This window comes from Marmota marmota, unplaced genomic scaffold, assembly GCF_001458135.2.
Source record: "Marmota marmota marmota unplaced genomic scaffold, marMar, whole genome shotgun sequence".
Taxonomy (NCBI): domain Eukaryota; kingdom Metazoa; phylum Chordata; class Mammalia; order Rodentia; family Sciuridae; genus Marmota; species Marmota marmota.
In genome coordinates, this window is record NW_026000016.1 from 12,092,452 (window position 1) to 12,113,013 (window position 20,562).

Genomic DNA, 20,562 nt, shown 5'->3' on the forward strand with positions numbered 1-20,562 from the left:
CCAAAAAAAAAAAAAAAAAGAGAGAGAGAGAGAGAATATGAAGATGGGGTAACTTATAAAGAAAAGATATTTATCTCTCACAGTTCTAAGGAGGCTTGGAAGTCCAATATCAAGGGCCGGCATCTGGTGAGGGCCTTCTTGCTGTTTGAGCCTCGAATGGCAGACTACATCAATCACATGGCAAGAGGGCATGTATGAGAGAAAGAGAGCAAGAGAGAGATCTCTTTTATAACAAAGCCACTCCTGGGAAGCTTAATCCACTCTGGGATAGTGGAATCAATCCTTTTGTGAAGGCAGAGGGCCCTCAAGACTTAATCGTTTCTAACACCATGATAATGGCAATTCAATTTTAACAGAGTTTAGGAGGGAGCATTCAAATCATGGATGAATATTATGTAATGGCAACATTAAATGAGATGAAAACAGATAATTCAAAGGTATTTTCCTTTAAAAAAAAAAGAGGGATTTTAGACCATTGGTATTGTTTTGAAGCACGAACCAAAAGCTGTCTTTTATGAGCATCTTTTATAAAAATAGTTTCTTAGCAACAGAAATGCAGCTTTTGTGTCTTTCCAGTCATTTTGGTGCTTGTGCTGGAACTTAAATTAGCCAGTCTCAGTGGCAGTAGGAGTGGCATGCACTAGGCCATGTTCTTTAGGTTTTCAAAGCAGTAATGACCAGTGGACCTTCCTTGAGATTCTTGTAGTGAATTCTGATTTTAATTTCCTGGCAGGTCTGTTTGACAATCATTAAAAATGTTTAGTCTCTCAGATTAGTTTTAATTAAAAGAATAGCTCACCACTAGTCTTCACATGTGGTGATGAGTCAGTGGATGTCCACTCCATCGGTTCTCTGTGTTGGGCCAGCAGGTCACTCACAGGCTTTCTTTTCCCCCTTCATCCTGCCCCTCCCACCCATCTGCAGGTCTTACTGGAACTGCTTTCTCCTTCCCCACAGGCCTCACTCTCCTCCTTTAGGTCCCGTCTCAGTTGCTCTGCTGCCTTCCACACCTTTCTCCAGACTTTCTGTTCCCTGTACACCTATGCAGGAAAAAAACATGCCACGTGCTTTCCTGCCACATGAGTCAACCCAGAAGACTTCTGTGACCTCAGAAGGTGTAGGAACTTCTCCCCACCAACGGGCAACCAATCCTGCAGCAGCAAGCACCAGATGGATGTCTTCTCATCTCTAATTCAATTCTGTTCTGACACACTCTGCCTGGAGATAGCTTCAGATCCCTCAGGTTGAGGGCTCAGTCCTCATGGATGTCTGCTAACTGTCCTTGCAGCCACCAATCGAGGAGTGGACTGTGGATCAAGCACAGGGACTGCAACACATGGCCTCATGCCCAGGGCTGTTCCTATGGGGTAAATGGTTTGCTGCTCACAGGCCTAGCATGAGGGGAGTGGCCTGCCACTCAGACACCCTTAATGCATGCTATGTACCTGTCCCCACACCTCTCTAGAGGCTAATGGGTTGGAACTAAAAATTTCAACTTTTAATGTCACCTTGATCTTTCTGGTGATGGGCTCCCATCCTGAAGCTGAGTAGGGGGGGCCAGCATCAGTCAACTTCAGCATATAAAATATACTTACCACTTTGAAGATTATACAGATTTTAGGTGTCATATGCCATAAACAGGAACAAAGTCCAAATATATATATTTCACAGCACCATGTCTGTAGGAATCATTTTCAAACTTGGGTTGCTCTGCACAAAACACTGTTCAGGAACTGGGGTTCCCTCTCTTAACACTGCATACAACTTCCCTTCCTCAGTCGCTCTCTTCAGGCATGCCCCTTGCCTCTCTTTAACGTATTAATATTACCTAATGTTATAGCTGTTTAAAGGAGACAGACCACCTTTAAATGTTGACTCTTAATTAGAATAACATTTTATGATGCTCTGTACAGCTTTTTCATGCTTCAACTCGACATGATTCATTAAACAAATTACAGCCCCACTCAGAGAACTTAAAAAAAAAAGATTAATGTGCTATGTATGGGGAGACATATTTCCTAGTTCATGGATTTGTAACCATTTGGTCTATTTCTATGGGAACATAGTTTTATTTAACCTTTCTGTGGCTTTGTATCTTCCTAGGGAGGAAATCAGACTGCAACAGTGATTGCTTTGTGTTCAATGAAGGATTTCAATTTAGCTCAAGAGACCTGTCAACTGGCCATCAGAGATGTTGGAGGCCTTGAAGTTTTAATAAATTTGCTTGATACAGATGAAGTCAAATGTAAGGTGAGTGGCTTTTTCACAATGGTTGAGAATTCTTGGACCCAATTCTCATGGCTTTCTTTGAAACTGTAGGAAGCTGAACGTTTCTTATCTTTTTTTTTTTTTAATATTTATTTTTTAGTTGTATTTGAACACAATACCTTTGTTTTATTTATTTATTTTTTTTGTGGTACTAAGGATCGAACCCAGGGCCTTGCACTACCATGGAGCCCCAGCCCTAGCCCCTATTTATTATCTTTATCTGCTATTTTTGCTCATAACCTGCTTTTTCTATTAGGTGTGCTCTCTCCTCCCTGCTTTTTCTTCTTTCTCTTGCTTTATCTGGAACCATGAATGTTTGTTTGCATAAATGAAGAGAAATAGGAGGATATGTGTTACCCCTGGGAATGGAAACTATTTCTTAAAAAAACTTGATTGGGGAAGGATTTTAGATAGACTTAAATTTTCTTAAACATAGCTCTGGTTATGTATTAAGCGCTCATTCGTCTATCACTTTTTTCCCATGTAGATTGGTTCATTAAAAATCCTGAAGGAAATCAGTCATAATCCTCAAATCAGACGTAATATTGTTGACCTTGGTGGCTTACCAATTATGGTTAGTATACTTGATTCTTCATACAAGAGTCTGAAGTGTTTGGCAGCTGAGACCATTGCAAACGTTGCCAAGTTTAAGAGAGCCCGGCGGGCTGTGAGACAGCATGGCGGTATCAACAAGCTGGTGAGTACCACTGACATCCTCGGGGCACAAGAGCTGCCACCCATTGCCTCCTGCCTTTCTGGCCACTCCAGACATCAAGTAGCTATAAAGGCATGCTATGGGAGTCTTCTTTGTATATCATATATGTCCTTAATAATTACTTTTGTATGTTTGCATTATCAAGCATGTTAAATCTCATTTTTTGAAAGAAACAGAAAAAATTTAAAGCAGGCGTGATTGCCACCGATATCATTGGTAGGGATCCATTTGTGCATAAGAGCAGAGATGGTAAGAGATGGTAAGACCTGTATGATGGAAAGCAGGCTGGAAGCCCTGGCCTCCAGTGTGCTTACTGAAAATACTCTTTCATAGAGAAGGTCAGGTTAGATCGAAATGTGAGACTAAAAACAGCCCAGTCTTTAAGAACATTCAAGAGTAAAACAATGTGTAGGATATCCATGGGAAACATCTGTAGTCAGCCATCAGTACTGTGTTTCAGAAAACTACTTAGTAAAATGAATAAAATGTATATTATATTATATAAAGTCATAACAGGATAACAGTTTTTAACAGTTGATGTTTATGACCTCAATTTTCTTTTTCATTACTGGGGATAGAACCCAGGGCATTCTACCACTGACCTACACCCCCCAATCCTTTGTATTTTTATTTTGATACAAGTTTTTTTTCCTAAGTTGCCCAGCCTGACCTTGAATTCATAATATCCTCCTGCCTCAGTCTCCCAAGGAGCTGGGATTGCAGATGTGTGCCACCACGCTCAGCTCTGATCCCAACTTTTAGAGAGCTACCCACAAGCATATATAAATACATATGCAAAATTAGAAGTGGATCCACAAGTTGTTGACAGGGTTTTCTCTGAAATGATTACTGATTTTTTGATAGAAAAAATGTTTTTCAACATTTGTCTTCTATGAATGTCCTACTTTTATAATAAGAAAAAAATGATTATTTCAATAGCTGCCATCAAAAGAAAAGAATATATCAGCATTCTGCTCATAAGCTTTGCCATGTTGGCAAGGACCTTAAAAATGTACATGTAGCCAGGCACGGTGGTACATGCCAGTGATCCCGGAGACTTAGGAGGCTGCATCAGGAAGATCACAATTTCGAGTCTGGCCTTAGGAAATTAGGGAAAACTTGTCTCTAAATAAATAAATAAATAACTGCCTGAGGAAGTAGCTCAGTGGTAGAGCATCCCTGAATTCAATCCACAGCACCAAAATAGATCAATAAATAAAGTAAGTAAGCACAATGTGGAAATATGTTTTCATACTCCATAGTAAGGATCAATATATACTGGGTCTCTTCCACAGCTTTTATCTTTCTTTATTGTCTCCATTTCTTCACCTTAAGTTCTTTAACATATCTTAGTGCCTTTCACAGCATTGGGCCACTACCTTACACAAAGGGTTAATATTTATTGGATGAATATGGATTTTAATGTTAATACGTATAATGAGAAGTGTATTCAGAAATTTACTGAGATCTTCTGTGTTATCAATTGTCATTGCAAAGTACTTATAAAATATAATTATTTGCTTCAAAATGAGATAGACATGTTTGCATAGGTAGATGAATACATATGTGATAAAACATATACAGCAGATTTTATAGACTCTAGGTGGTGGAAATATGAATATTTATTGTGCAATCGCTGTACAATTCTATTAGTTTTTCTTTGAAAAAAATTTATAATTAAATGTTGAGAGAAATGTAATCATTACTATGATTATTATTATTTTGCTTAAATATTGAAATCATATGGTAGATTGATGTGGTTGTTGACTGGAACTGCTTCCATTAAATCATATGAATGAATAATGCAAAATAAAACTGAAACATGTTTTTTGAGAGTTTTCTATATCACATTTGGGGAACTGGTATTTCAACAATTGTACTTACCCAATCAAGATAATAGCACACATTTTAATATAATTTTAAATGATAGCTAAATTGGAAACAGGAATGACCAAGAATGGATAGACTAAGAATAATAGACTTGCAATTGCTGGGTTGAGAATACACCTGGGAAAGATTAGGATTTAGGATCTACTTTTTGGTTTGCAAGGCATGGGGAAGGAGTACTAGGTAACTCATAGATAATGTCCTAACCAAAACTGGAAGTGAGCAAGATGACTCGAAACAGAAGTGTACCGTGGCTGGTTATGGCCTCAGAGTAAGGGTCCCAAGGCTACAGTAAGAGCCAGTTGGGTGGTACTGGCCATGGTGTGTTTTGGGTACCAGATGGAGGTCATTTTCTGGAGACTGGGCAACAAATGACAGGGTAAAAGACACAAAGTCTGAGCAAACAGGGAGAATGCATCTATCTAGGGAAACATTACCAGGTCTAAGTGATGATTATATGGACCCACCAGTGCTGTCAGTACCAAGGCCTGTTTCCATGTTCTTTTTACCTTTTTAGTTGTCGGGTTTCTGTTCTGGAGACTAAAAGGCTCAGGGGTCACTCCAGGTAAAATAACCACACAAGAGACACAAATACCTTTTTCTTTGGGGTCACTGTGATGGCTCCTCTGACCTTAAGGGTCTTCAGAAAGAGAGAGAATGAGAGCATGCCCTGATCCCTTTTATTGAGGAGAAGCTATTCAAATGAGGCAAGGGGTCAGGTTTCAGGGGGCTGAGTCTATCTTCATGATGTCCACTGTCAGCAGGTTGATTGACACCTGGGTAGGCCACACCCTAGGGCACAGTAAGAGAAGGGGACACACACAAGGCACTTTCATGGAAGATTCTATCCTAAACAGGGCAAGGGGTTATATTACAAAGGAACAGGTGAGCATAGCTCCTCCCGTGGGGCTGTAGCAAGACACACCCATGCACGAGACACTGACTGTCGGACCCAAGAAGGGTGCTACATTTCTGCAACTGAGTGCCTCAGCACCCAGCTGGGGAGTGTAACCCAGTCACGTGTAAGGATGGTCTCCCACATTTAGTAGCAAACATTCCTGACAATTCCTAAGTGCAGTGTGGAGGCAGGTAAAGAATCAGGTAGTGGGAAAAGAAATGAATGTACTTCCTTGACCTTAGTGATGTCACAATCTAATGGAGGTAAAGAGTATGGGGGTAGGTAGGATATAGATGAAACTATAAGACTTATGGTGAGCTTCAGCTATTTAACTGAAGCCAGTACAGGGAATGGTGGAGGAACAAAGGAGGGGGATGGTCAGTTGAAGAGGGGAGATGTTGCTTACCAAGGTTTGGGGAGGTAAGTTTTGTCAGGCACACCTGCTGGGGAAAGGCATTTCAGGAAGATAAGGAATGTTGGTAAAGATCCAGAGCTAAGAAACATCATTGAGTAGAAATTGCAAGTGACTTAATGTGGCCAGAGTCAAGGTGAGATGAGTCAACTAGCAAGATAAAGGTGGAAGGCCATGTGCTCACTCAGGGCTTTATTCAGTGAGTTAGAGTTTGGACTTCATTGTGATAATGAGGGAATAGCTGTAGTAGAAAGGTACTCTTATGCTGTCTGCCTTGTGTTCAGTCCCATTGTCTTAGAATTCCTTTCCTGCATTACTACCCCATTGGTAGTCTGTAGTTAGAAACCATGTGAACATTCCCTCCCTTTGCTGGCCTCTGTCTTTCCTTAAGCCATTTGTTATGAGACTGTAACTGTCTACTCATGCTAGTCCCAGGAATTTGGAATTGGGATTGAGAGACTCTACTTAGTCTGGGTTACTCCTTTCTAAATTTAGGATGAAGGGCAGCATGAATAGGTGGGCTGTATCCAAGGCATTTGACCAATAGACAAAGAAGAATGGAGTAGATGATGGCACCAATGTCCTCAGATAAAGATGGTGAGCCCAGAGAATGGCAGAATAGCTTCTTATTGTGGTTCCAGTCACAGCTCTGGGAGGTCTGGCTTCACTTTCTCCCAGAGGCAATCTGAACTACTGCTGTATCCTTTTAATAAATTGCCTTTTCCTTAAGGTCTTCAGTGACTTTGATTATTACAAAGGACAAGGAGGATGCTGGCAGCTGTGCCGTTTGGTTTTGGTAACCCACGTAGAAGGCTGTGTGCTTCCTAAAGTTCTCATGGTATTAAGTGTGTTTAGATCATTCATTTCTCATTAGAAAGCTCTAATGGTTTTAGGAAGCTTAGTTTTCTGAGGTACAAGAAAGACTGAGAATATTTTTTACAAATATTATTAATATAAATATTAGAGCCATATTTAGAAAAATATTGTCTTGGTGAGATTTTTTTTTTGTCAGAAGAAAATAAAAGAGTTTCCAAATCTGGAGGAAAATGTCTTGAAGGGTTTTTGTTTGTTTCTTTATTTTCACTGGTTGCTGTGTAGTGTAAATGTTGATTTTTAAATGGTGATGATGGAGGTGAGCTTGGTAGCAACCTTGTGGCTATTGAATGGTGAATTAAGTTTTAAAGACATCCAAGTTCATTGCATTCATCTCTTCTTGTAGGTTGCTTTACTAGACTGTGCACAGAATTCAACAGAACCAGCTCAATCAAGTCTGTATGAAACCAGAGATGTGGAAGTGGCTCGCTGTGGGGCTTTGGCACTGTGGAGCTGCAGTAAGAGTCATTCAAATAAAGAAGCCATTCGTAAAGCAGGGGGCATCCCTTTGCTGGCTCAGTTACTGAAGACTTCTCATGAAAATATGTTAATTCCAGTAGTGGGGACACTGCAAGAATGTGCATCAGAGGTACACAAACCAATTCTGCTTCCTTTTTTTTTTCTTACCTTGACTTTTTTTAGTTAAAAATAATAATTTTTAAGATTACATAGCTGTTTAGGATTTTTTTTTCAAAATATTAGCTTTCTATTAGAAAAAAGATCAAACTTCAATGTTGGATAATTCTCTTATGGTATAGCTATGTTCAACTTTGACTTCAGTGTTTATTTACTTAGAAAGTTTGCTCATCATAGTTATTAATAAATGTAAATGGCTAATTATATTCATGCATTTTATACACATAAATATTTAAGCTCATATTCCTAGGAAAACTACCGAGCTGCAATCAAAGCTGAAAAGATCATTGAAAACCTAGTGAAGAATCTAAATAGTGAGAATGAGCAATTGCAGGAGCACTGTGCCATGGCCATTTACCAGGTAGGAGCCTACTCTTCTGCCTCTATTGGTGTTCTTTCTCATCTAGCTCAAAGGAATATTTCTAATTGTTTCTAAACACATGACCCTTCTCTGGGAAGGGGACTCAGAAATCTGAATTTTAAGAAAGCATCTCAGAGATTTTCATCCCTGAATAGGTCTGAGAACCATTGTGTTGCCATAATGGTAGATACTGTATTTGTTGTATATGTCAGATATAAACATGCTTGAATATATCTGATTACTTATATTTCTATAAGACATATATATTGCCTGGTGTGGTGGCACATGCCTGTAATCCCAGTGGCTTGGGAGGCTGAGGCAGGAGGATTATGAGTTCAAAGCCAGCTTCAGCAATGAGTTGCATAGTTGCAACTCAGTGAGAACCTATCTCTAAATAAAATACAAAATAGGGCTGGGGATGTGGCTCAGTGGTTAAGTGCCCCTGAGTTCAACTCCTATACCCCCACCCAAAAGGACACATATATCTGTGTTTTCTAAAACAATTTATTTAGCATATAATCCTATATTGCTTTTTGCATGGCCTATTCAAACACAGTAATCTTGAGAAATTTATCACTATCAAACAAGATGGGGTGTGTGTGTGTGTGTGTGTGTGTGTGTGTGTAAGTGTGTGCCTGTTTTATCTTTTCATAATTTTCATTATTTTTTGTAAATTATAATATTCATAGTCTATCATAAAACAGAATGATAAAGAGGAAAAGAAGGCCTTGACATTTAAATGAGATTCTGGCTCATTCCTGACCACACCAGCTTCTACCCACCCAGAGCAGACTTCCTAGAGGAAGATACCCAGGACTCCTTTCAGTAGGGGATTAGATTTGTTTCCTAGGGCTGTATAACAAAGTACCATGGACTGGATGGCTTTACAGAAATTTATCTCCTCACAGTTCTGTAGGCTGCAAGTCTGAGATCAGGGTATCAGCAGGGTTGGTTTCCTCTAAGGTCTCCCTCCCAGGCTTGAGTAAGTGGCTAATAGATGGCCATCTTCATTTTCCCCGTGTCTTCATGTGATGTTTCCTTTGTGTGTATGCCGGTGTCAATCTTTTCTTACTGGGAGAACATCCTATTGGATTGCACCAATCCCGATGATCTAATTTAGCTTTAATTGCCTCTTTAAAGACCCTGTCTCCATATACAGTCACATTCTGAGGTACTGAGAGGACATTGACATGTGACACAATTCAGCCCATAACAAGGATTTATGACCTTGACTTATACATATCTCTCATATGAGAAGCCATTAAGAGTTGTTTCGAAATTGTGACTATTTTTTAAAATTTGCCACTGAATGAGAATCAGAAATCATACTCAGAAGATAAACATAGCAAGTGTAACTCTATGGGGCATTATGGTGAGGATCTCTTCTAGTGGCCCTCATTGATGACACACAACATACCTCTACTTTGCCTAGCATCAGAAAACAATTGTATGCTTAGGATAAAAGGCAAATCAATCATGAATGCCTCATGTGTTGGCTCTTTAATCTGAGAATAATAATCAGTTGGATATATTTATATAGTCAATATTTATTCCAGAGGATGAAACAAACATGAACAAATATTTGAATAAAATGTCAGGTACTATTGATAAAATCCACTGCTCTGAGCACAGAAACTCAACTGAGAAAATTCTTTGTCTTCAGGTTTCAAGGGTCATTCAAGGTCTGACTACCTCCCTGTCATTTGTCTGTCTTCTCCACTATATTTTCCTAAAACCCTGGGTGTCTCACTGTAGACATCCTTCTCCAAGAATGGGAGTATTCTATTTTTTTCTTACTGAACTTTGCCTCTGGCTCTGTAGATGCCCAGGCTACTCCAAATTGGCTTGGGAGAATTGCCAAGTTGTAAAAACTGCTGTGCATTCCCAGAACCATGTAAGGGGAGAGAGATATCATCAGATAGCTGTTGGTGTTGGGGAAGAATTATTAAATTTTGCTTGGATACATCTTGATACTTTGTGAAAAGAAGTTTCATAGTTTCTATGCTCTTTGATTTATGATGGAATTATATCCCGATAACCCAATGATAAGTTGAAAATATTGATGTGTGTTGAAAACAACTAATTTACTGAACATCACAGTTTAGCAACATAGTCTCCTGTAGCATATTGGTTGTCCGCTATCTTAATTGTGTGAATGATTGAAAGATTCAGCTCACTATTGCTGTCCAGCATCACAGAGTATTATACTGCAGATCAGTAATCCGGGAAAGATAAAAATTGAAAATTTGAAGTAAGGATTCTACTGGGTACATACCACTTTCATGCCACCCTGAAGTTGAAAAATCATAAGTTGACGACCAGCCTTGCCAGCAATCATTGATTGCTGGAGAGACATTATATCACTGATAGACTCTCATTTGACTTTTTGTATAGTGTGCTGAAGATGAGGAAACCCGTGACCTGGTGAGGCTCCATGGAGGACTTAAACCGCTGGCCAATCTACTCAATAACACTAAGAATAAAGAATTGTTGGCTGCTGTCACAGGGGCAATATGGAAATGCTCCATCAGCAAAGAGAATGTGATCAAGTAAGAGAAGGCACTCAATATTCTGTAATAAAGATCAGGCCAAGGAATCACATTCTTGGAATTTCAGTGCTATTTTCATAAAGGGGTGGCTCTAATTTATTCAAAATTGCACATTCTGGGTTAAGTTGGTAGCATGAAGGGATCGTTAGAAATAAAGGGTCCTTCTCAATGCGTTACTACAAGACAATGATTGATGTACCTCAGTAGGGTGAAGGGCTTTGCTGGAGTGACCTTTCTGTGTGAATAGGCTGTTTGGTACATGGACAGTCATTTAAATCAGAAGTATCTCTGCTGCTGTTTCCTGCAGAGACCTATCAAGGTGAAGGAATAAATTTCCCAAGGAATCTTTAGAGATGAAAGTGTTTTCATCCTTTTTTCCTGTTTCAAAGATATACAGATGAGTCAGCAGAATGCCAACTAACCACTCCTGGAGTAGTTGTTTTCAAAAGTGATTTCTTTGAAATTTTATTTTGTTATTTCAAAGTGCTTGTAAATTTTTTTATTTATTTTAACCTTCAAATTTAACTCTTTTTGTTTTATATGTTTAGAGTTCACACTCTCAATGAGTATTCTAAGACACCTCCTTCTTGTCTCCATCTGATGAGTTCCTTTAACAGGAAATTCATATGTCCTGACTCAGAATAAACATACTTAGTAAAGAATGTATAGGGAGTTCATAACCCACTTTAATCAAATGTATGAAATATGATATGTCAAGAGCTTTGTAATGTTTTGAACTACTAATAAAAAAACATAAAAAAAAGAATGTATAATGAAGTTGTGACAAGATCAGGGTTAGCTCAACTAATTATTTTTTATCTTAATTAAATGTTCCACCACATTTCAGCAGTAAAAATTCAGCTGCATCATGATACTGGAAAAACACTGCTGAAATTTATTAGAAAGGGGAAAAGATGTTATATACAGAAACTATTGATTTTCAAATATTTACTTTTATATATCATACTTTCTTTTGGTTTAAAATATAATTAAATAATCAGCAAAATTGCACAATGAGAGAGATGCTAAAATGTATAATGGTTAGTTAATATTGAAGATATCTGAAGTTGACAGTTTTTTTTCTTAATGTAAGTAGCACAAGCTACTAATTCTGGGAGACTTATTAAACCCAAAGGTACAAAAAAGTTATGTTTAATGTGTTTATAAGTAAACATATGTCATTTGTTTTCATGAAATATTTAGTATACTTTGTCCATGTAAAATCACCTCTCTGTAAGACAGAGGAAACTCTTAGCAGAATGGAATTGCAGAACTAAGATGTGATCAGAACCATAGCTGTCTTACAGGCTGTTCAGCTTAGTGACCCAGGGACAATCTGGAGCAGATGACTGGCTGTGGATGACAGCCTCATATTAACCAAGCTTCAGATTGGCCATCTGATAATGGTAATTAAATAGTATCTACATTGTAAAGTTCTGTAAGGATTGAATAAGAATGTGATTGGCATTTAGTAATTTTTAGCTGTTAGAGAAACATTACTTTCAGCATAAAGCGAGCTGATAATTGCAATTATATATTAGCCAAATGTCTTATGCTCTTGTGATGATCTTAGGTTTCGGGAATACAGAGCCATTGAAACTTTGGTGGGACTTTTAACCGATCAACCCGAAGAAGTACTTGTGAATGTGGTCGGGGCCTTGGGAGAATGCTGCCAAGAACATGAAAACCGAGTCATTGTCCGGAGATGTGGTGGCATTCAACCGCTTGTGAACCTCCTCGTTGGAATAAACCAGGCTCTTCTTGTGAATGTCACAAAGGCAGTTGGTGCTTGTGCGGTAGAGCCCGAGAGTATGGTGTAAGTGCACTTGGAGATGGAGAGATTTTATATGCTCATTTCAGGACACCTTTGTGTGGTCATAGAATAACATCATTGCTTAGAATTAATGTGCACAGATGATGAAAAGACAAAATATGTTATAAGTAATTACAGGTTTACTGAAGCATGACTTATTGAGCCAAAATGTTATTTTGGAAGAAATGTAGGGCAGGAATAGGCATTTGGGAGGATTTCCAATGACTGCTAATGAAATTCCCATGTGAAACCTTAATGCAATGAACATATTTCTGTCCTCCCAGAGAAGAATTATCTCTCTATATCTAACTAGGGTGCGTCTAGTTCTTGTAGTATGCTCATGGTATCTTACTACTTACTTATTTCTTACTGATTCAGCAAACATATTTTGAGTACCTAACAAGAACTTTGAACTATGAAGGGAAAAGACAAAGGATTTTAAACTCTGATCTTAGTCCTCAAGCATATTGTTGTCTATACAGGAAGAAAAGACTTAAATGTGAATCAAAAATATTCAGAAACATAGTTGTATCTGTGCCAGGTGTAGTGGCGCATGCCTGTAATCCCAGTTATTCAGGAGGCTGAGGCAAGAGGATCACAAGTTTGAGGCCAGCCTCTGCAACTTAGTGAGACCCTGTCTCAAAATAAAAAAAATACAAATGGCTTGGGATGTAGTTCAGTAACAAAGTGCCCTTGGGTTCAATCCTGAGTGTCAAAATAATGATGTCGGTAATGATCATGATAATAATAATAATAATAGCTACAGTAATTTCTCTTGTACTGAACAGTTACAGACTTTTTTTCTTTTCATTGTTCCCTAAACTATGTAGTATAACAACTATTTACATTGCATTTAGGTATTGTAAAAAAAAATCTACAGATGGATATAAAGCACTTGAGAAGATATGCATAGTTTATATGCAAATACTGCACCATTTTATGTAAGGGACTTGAACATCTGTACTTGGGCTTCTTTGGATGACCTCAGAACCAATCCTACATGGATACCAAAGGACAATTACACATCTTTATCTATATTTGTCTGTCTATCTATCTATCTATCTATCTATCATAGGAATTGATTCTTGCAACTGTGAAATTTGGTGAGTCCAAAATCATTTGCAGTAGATTGGCAGACTGGAGACACAGAAAGGAGTTGCAGTTTGCTGGTCTAATCCTTTGCTCAGGGAAAGACACTCTTTGTTCTGTAAGACCTTCAACTGACTAGATGAGGCCCACCTGCATTATGGAGGGTCAACTACTTTATTAGCATCCACCACCTTAAATGTTAATTACAACCAAAAAGCACTTTCACAGAAACATCCTAAATAATGCTTGACCAAATATCTGTGCACTGTGATCCACCCAACTTGACATATAAAATTAACCACCACAAAACTATCATCCCTTGTCAATGTGACACCTACATGCATTTCTGTAAACCATATTTAATATTTAAATAAAGACTCCAACAAGGTCCTACTTCAGCCTCTCATGAAATAACTATTCGGTGCACAGCTGAAAATGCATGGACTGTTTCCCCAGAAGAATTCCTTGGGGGAGGTTTATTCTTTTCGATATTCCCTTACTTAAGGACTGTCATATTAAGTTGATAATACTTAGGATATAAAAGTAGTAAATCTCATGTTACTTGATGAGATATGTAAGTAAACACACATAAAATATTCATAATAAAGTGAGGAAGACCCTCTCATGATATTTACAATCCTCACTTCTATGGCTGATCACATGTTCATAGTTGGTATTTATTACCTTTTTCTACTGCCCAGTCTGTTATCCCTTTTGCCCTAAGCAAGCACCTTACCTGATTGTGGTTCTTTCCCTGTGGGTGACCCAAATCTTTATTCCTGATTGGTCTGGACCATTAGTTGTCCTGCCTGGAGTGGGCTATTGTAGTTTTCCATTGATTTTAAGGTAATGGTAACACTAAAAGATGCCATAAAGGATCTCCTGTATTCCAGACTCACTCTTCCTTGTCTCTCAAGTATCATTCTAGTCAGTACCACCCCAGCCAGCACAGTAACTCTCTGCCTGATAACTTAGAGGTATGGGAATACAAAGTAACAATGTGGCAGTTTTAATTTCTAGTACAACAGAATCATACTTGTGTCTCCTAGTGGAAGAATTCTCCTTTGGAGAGAAAACCTCCAAGCCAGCAGATCATAAGGGTACAGGAATAGGAAATAAAAATTTTACTAGTGGGTAATTTCCTAGTGTCTTTCTATTTCCATCCCTGATTCCTGGATCACGATCCTGGTTGTGTTGTTTGCAGTCAGATAGCTCTATTGGTCTGATCTGTAAAATCCTACAAGTTTGATGATTTTTAAATTTTATCCCATCTCTGTCACCTTCAGTCTAAGATAGCAGCAGCATTTCTGTTGTTTGGATTTTGATTCAAGAGTATCTAATAATCTCTTTTATACATATATAATGTTTTCAGTAAGTGTATTAGTCAGCTTTTTGTTACCATATGAAATACTGACATAGGCCACTTATGAAGAAAACGAGGATTATTTAGTTCACAGTTTTGGAAGCTAAATGTCCACATGGCATAGCGTGGGTTCTGTGGTGAGGGCTGCCCCTTGGCTGTTCATGGCACAGACAGCAATAGTGGTTGGAAAGGCATGCAGAACAAACAGCGATTACATTTGGAATCAGGAGCAGGGAGGAAGGAAAGGCTAGGCTTGCTCCTTTTATAATAACCCTCTTACAAGAACTTGAGGGGTTGCATGGGAATTATCTCATGCCCCCAGTGAACTAAGGACCTCCCAGTAGGCCCTTCCTCTTAAAAGTTCCACCACCTCCCAATAGGGCCACCTTGGAACCAAGCCTTTTTCACACATGAACCTTTGGGGGGGATAGAATTATGTCATATCCAAATCACAGAATCCAGCCTCACCCTCAGATGTTTCAGACACTAAAGTATACACACATGATGTTGACTGGACTTATAAGACAATTTTCTAAGGTATTTATCTTTGTAAAACACATTATTCATTACATCCTGATAAGTGCATGTCAGAAGTGGATTTATGAATTTCTTTTGAACACTGTTTTTTTTTCCATCTATTCATATTAGCCCTCAAATACCTCTGATTTGTTGGAACTGTTTCCTCCTCTGTGTTCTTGGTCCAGGTTCTGCCATCCTTTATCTGACATAGGTGCTGTTGAAAGCTCCTACCTGGTATCACCTCTCAGGCTCTTCCTTCTCTTTAAATACCTTACTACATGGCACTGAAACTTATTTTCCTAAATTACTATCTGGTCATTTTGTTTTCCGGATCCAAAGAATCTTCAGTGATTTCTGCTTTAAAAGCCATACCAGAACCTCCTTAGCGTGGTATTCAAAGCGTTTACCTTCTTATTCTACTTCTCCATTTCATCTTTTTCTGGTAAATGTTAATTGTCGGAAGTTATGTGGTTCCTTGTTTATTCTCTTATTCATCAAACAAATAGTTATTGAGCATCTTTTATGTTAGCTTCTGGGGATAAAGGGTAATGAAAACAAAATTCCCGCTGTCTGGGAACTTCTGTTATCTTGTATATGCTTGGGGAGTGGGCGACACTATACAGTTATTTTCAGAGTGTCTTCAATACTGTGAAGATGAGAACCTACGTGGGAGGGGGTTACTTTAGCTTAAGTAGGCAGGAAAGTTTTCTCCAGAAGAGCGTTTAAACTAAGACCTGAAAGAAGGCAGCCTAAGAGAAAAACATTTCAGACAGGCGTAGCAAATACGAAGGCCCCGAGATGGGTTTAACTTCACCTGAGAAGTCACCTTAAGTTTTTTTTTTTTTAAATACCCTTCATATAGTATTTGTCATTATCTTCCTTATAGTAATATTTTTCTATATCACTTGATAGACTACTTCAAATGTCATTTTTTTATTCTCTTGGTGACTATTAAGTTCTTAATAAATATATTGACTTTCACTTATACAGATAGAACTTATTCTTGCAGAGCTCTTACATCTATTCTGCATCTCATTTTTAATGTTTTATACACAAGTCATTACTAGTTTATCTAGTTGGCAGCTAGAGGTAAATGTTACCATTATATTACTCTCCACAATAGACCTTCAACCTTTCTTAATATAGCTATTTTAAAGTGAGATATTAATTGACTTAAATTGAGTCCACTTAAGAAAACGAGAAAACAGCTATTCTTGTTTCTTATTCTGAACCTTAAAGAATCTGTTTTGAAATAGAAAAACAAAAATTTTAAAAATCATTAATAAAAAAACAGATCTCAAGGACCTTATGATTGAGTTTGTGAGACATACAAGTGAAAAGATAATTTTAAAATTGTAAAATAAATGATAAGAGGGCACTAAACAAATGCTTATAAGTAAATATACAAAACTCTGGAATTTTGTGAGAGGTATTACTTCTGGTTAATGGTATGAAAACTATGAAGGGGGAAAAAAAGAAAAAAAGAATAGAAAGCTACAAAAAGCTCAAGTGTTAAAAAGAACCCATATTCCTCCAAATACAGAAATGGACACAGCTCCAAGTCTTAGACTGTGAAACACACCATAGCAAAATGCTATGAATTATTGATCTATGTCATGCTGATAACTAGAATATGCCTCTTAAGATCTCAAGATTTTGCCCCAAATAAATGCCATAGTCCTCCATTGCATAGTTGACATATTTTTTTTTCCACATAGAGAGCAGAGATTAAAGGGAAGTGAGTGGGCCTTTGAAGAGTGGAGAATTTCCCAACAGACACCCAGTTTTACGTTATAAAACATCAGGAGAAGTGGAACCTAAGGAAAAGTCATACGGATGTGTCATTTTATGTTGTTCATGACAGTCGTCTATCCCAAAGAGACTGCTGAAGTCACTCAGGAGTAAAAAGGGTGTGGGAGACAGTGGTTTCCAGATTGCAACACTGTCACTATAAACTTTTGGAGATTTGGAGTGGACCAGATTGACTCTTTAACTGCTCCAAACTGGATGGAGATGTGTTCTCAGGGCAAAGGGAATGGCAGATATTTGTGGGATTGTGTTTGAGGTGATTCTATCACCAAAGAAAACAGATAAATTCAGACAAATAATTTTCCCACAGTCACAAGGCTGTTAAGACTATATAGTCCCCTTTAGTAAGATGGCCAAAATAAACCATAAAGTTTTACAAAAAACTTTTATAACACAATTTAAATAATTTTAAAAATCAAGTAGTCAGAGAACAGAAAAGAAATAGAAAAATTCTTGGACTAAAAGCCTGGATACAGGCAACAGAAATATAATAAACATAACTGAAAACAGACAGGAATGTGGTATATCGAACCTACAAAATGAAATGAAGAATAAAAATATAAAAATGCTAATAGAGAAATTGATATATATGGAACCCAAGGAGATCCAACATAAACATAATTGGTGTTCAGGTAGATGTTGGAACCAATGGAACATGTTTTTAAAGATATAACAAAAAAAGCTTTCTGATAAATATGCAGGTCAAAAAGATCCTAGTAATACTGACCCAGAATGGTCACCAGCAACACATCCTAAGAGTTACCAGCATTTCAAAAACAAAGGAAAAAAAAAAAAGAAATAGGCCTTTGTTCAATGTATATTTTTGTACCTTTGTTGAGAATCAGATGGCTGTATCTGTATGGGTTTTCTCTTTGTCTATATTCTATTTCATTGATCTGTGTGTCTGCTATTATGCCAGAACCATACTGTTTTTGTTACTATGGCTCTGTTGTATAATTTGAAATTGGGTAAGGGGAAGAAACAGGTAGTGAAACTGATCAAATTACAATGTTATATGCATATGCAAGCATGGCACAATGAAATTCACCACTCTCTATAGTTAATATGCACCAATAAAAAATTTAGGAGTCAGAAATCAGCACCTTAAGCCAAGTCCACTCCTTATCCTATTCTTATAAATTAAGTTTGGACCACATGCCTGACCATTTTTTTTTTGCATATTTTCTATGATTGCCTTTGCCTATAAAGGCAGACTTGAACAGTTGAGACAAAACACATACAGTCCACAACGCCCAAAATATGCATTATTTGGTGCTATACAGAGATGGTTTACCCATTCCTGACTTAGACGATTACCGGTATATGGAAGTATTAAAACCATCTCTTTTATTGTATACTTATAATTATGGATTGTTATTTGTGGATTGATTGGGCTATTGTATTGTCTCAGTTTATTTTAAAAACATTTATTGAGAAGTAAAGCTGAAACAAAGAAATAAAAAAAGAAAATATTAAAGAATTTCATAGTAGCCAAGTTGTCCTTCAAATATGAAGGCAATAACACATTCTCAAGCATACATAGGATTAGTGAATGCAGTTCTCACTAGTTCTCCTTGAAAAAGTTGCCTGACAGAAACTTAAACAATAAATTGCTCAAAGTATTTCAAAACAGCAAAACTACAGCTAAAAGATGCCAGTGGAGACTGTTGAATTCATTTAAATATTAAACTAAGACAAATTATCTTAGTTTATTATCTTACTGAAGGAATTATCATTAGAGAAATCATTTAAATTTTATGGATATTGGTAATGATAGTGTAAAAATACAACTGACAAAAATAAAAGCAAAGATGGTAGTGTAGATTGAGCGTGTAAGTGTGTAAATGTGATCATCTTTTACATAAATGGCAGTAGATAATATATCATATATTATTTTTATCATCTATATATTATGTAACTATTTGCTTATCAATTTTACCTAGGCATAAAGAGCTATCCAGAATAATTTACATTAGCTATTAATAATTTCTGTTTTCGGGTGGTAGGATTTGGTGTTTTTTACTTTATATTTTTCTGTACAGTTTGCATGATTAGTATATATCATTTTTATAACAACAAAGTTCCTGTTTAATACTTTGCACAATTCTGTTTTGTTTTGTATGCTGTATAATGGTTGAGCACATAGATTCTGCAACCACTTCCTGCAATGCCAGTCTCACTACTTACCAATTATTTTTCCTTCAGCCAATTACTAAATGCCTCAATGCCTTGGTTACCGTGTACATAAAATGGGGATGTTATGGTAACTATTTCTTTGGGTTGTCATAATTGTTAAGTGATTTAATGTAAATGTAAATTAATGTAAAGTGCTTGACACATAGTAAGTGCTAGGTAAATGTTGGCTAGTATTGTTGATATAACAGTATTTTTTATTAATAGCTATTTTAAAAGAGAATAGAAAATGAAAATAAAAATAGAAAATGAATGTCAGATTATATAGTATCTGAACTTATCAATAGGTGAAGACTCTTCCTTAATTATTTGACTCCCTTATATATAGTTAATTGAATTTGCCATAAATTGTAATAAAGTGGCCCAAAATGGTGACCCATTTACCTTAAAAGGTCACTTGAAAACAAGGCACTTAAAGGGTACAGTTTTGACATATAAAATTGGTATGTGATTCAGGCCTTGTGTGCCATGCTGAGGTTGGATTTTGTTTTAAAGTCTACAGAGAGTCAGTGAAGTGTTTTAAGCATGAATAGAGACAAGGAAATTTGTTAGGGGTTGACTGCAGGTCAAATAGGAATATAGGTTAAACTAATTCTGTAATTAAGAATAGAGAAATAGGTTAAAAAGCTAGAAAGGAAGAGGATGGGACCAGGTGAATGAATGTGAGTTGCACAGAAGAGTGAAGAGTCATGGTTGGCATTCAGGTTTCTGGCTTGGGTAACTAGACAGCTAACGTTACCACTAAATGATATGAGGAGTACAGGTGGAGGCTAGTAAAGGAAGCTTCAACTTCATAAGGGGAGGGACAAAGTCAGTCTGTTCCCTGTTATACATTCAATGTCTAGCCCAGGACCAGGCTCAAGTTAGGCAAACAACAAACACTTATTCTATGAGTGAATGATGAGTTCAGTCATGATTGTGTAGACATTGAAGTTTCTGTGGGAAATCCAAGTGTCAGTGGCAGCTAGTCAATTGAATATTCACATCTAAAGTTTAGGATAAAGATGTGAACGTGGTATGTGTGTGTGTGTATAATATTTTGAATATTCAGTAACTGAAGTCATGGATAATACATGAGAGATTTGGTGGAAGATAAAACAAAAGTAAGGGACAAAAACAGAATCCTATTGCAACCAGTTTTTAAGGAGAATAAACTGACAAAAGAAAAGTTACTCAT

The 20,562-nt window shown here is 37.3% G+C and overlaps 1 protein-coding gene across 2 annotated transcripts in view; it reads left to right on the forward strand.

Moving 5' to 3' along the window:
• The window catches only part of Odad2 (outer dynein arm docking complex subunit 2), a 161,846-nt gene that overhangs the window by 46,122 nt on the left and 95,162 nt on the right, over positions 1 to 20,562 (forward strand). For both annotated transcript variants that reach the window (XM_015483500.2, XM_048809162.1), the window contains exons 11-16: positions 2,104 to 2,250; positions 2,756 to 2,965; positions 7,400 to 7,642; positions 7,940 to 8,050; positions 10,445 to 10,599; positions 12,173 to 12,415. In XM_015483500.2, coding sequence (XP_015338986.1) covers positions 2,104 to 2,250; positions 2,756 to 2,965; positions 7,400 to 7,642; positions 7,940 to 8,050; positions 10,445 to 10,599; positions 12,173 to 12,415 — 1,109 coding nt within the window. The remainder of the gene's footprint in view (positions 1 to 2,103; positions 2,251 to 2,755; positions 2,966 to 7,399; positions 7,643 to 7,939; positions 8,051 to 10,444; positions 10,600 to 12,172; positions 12,416 to 20,562) is intronic.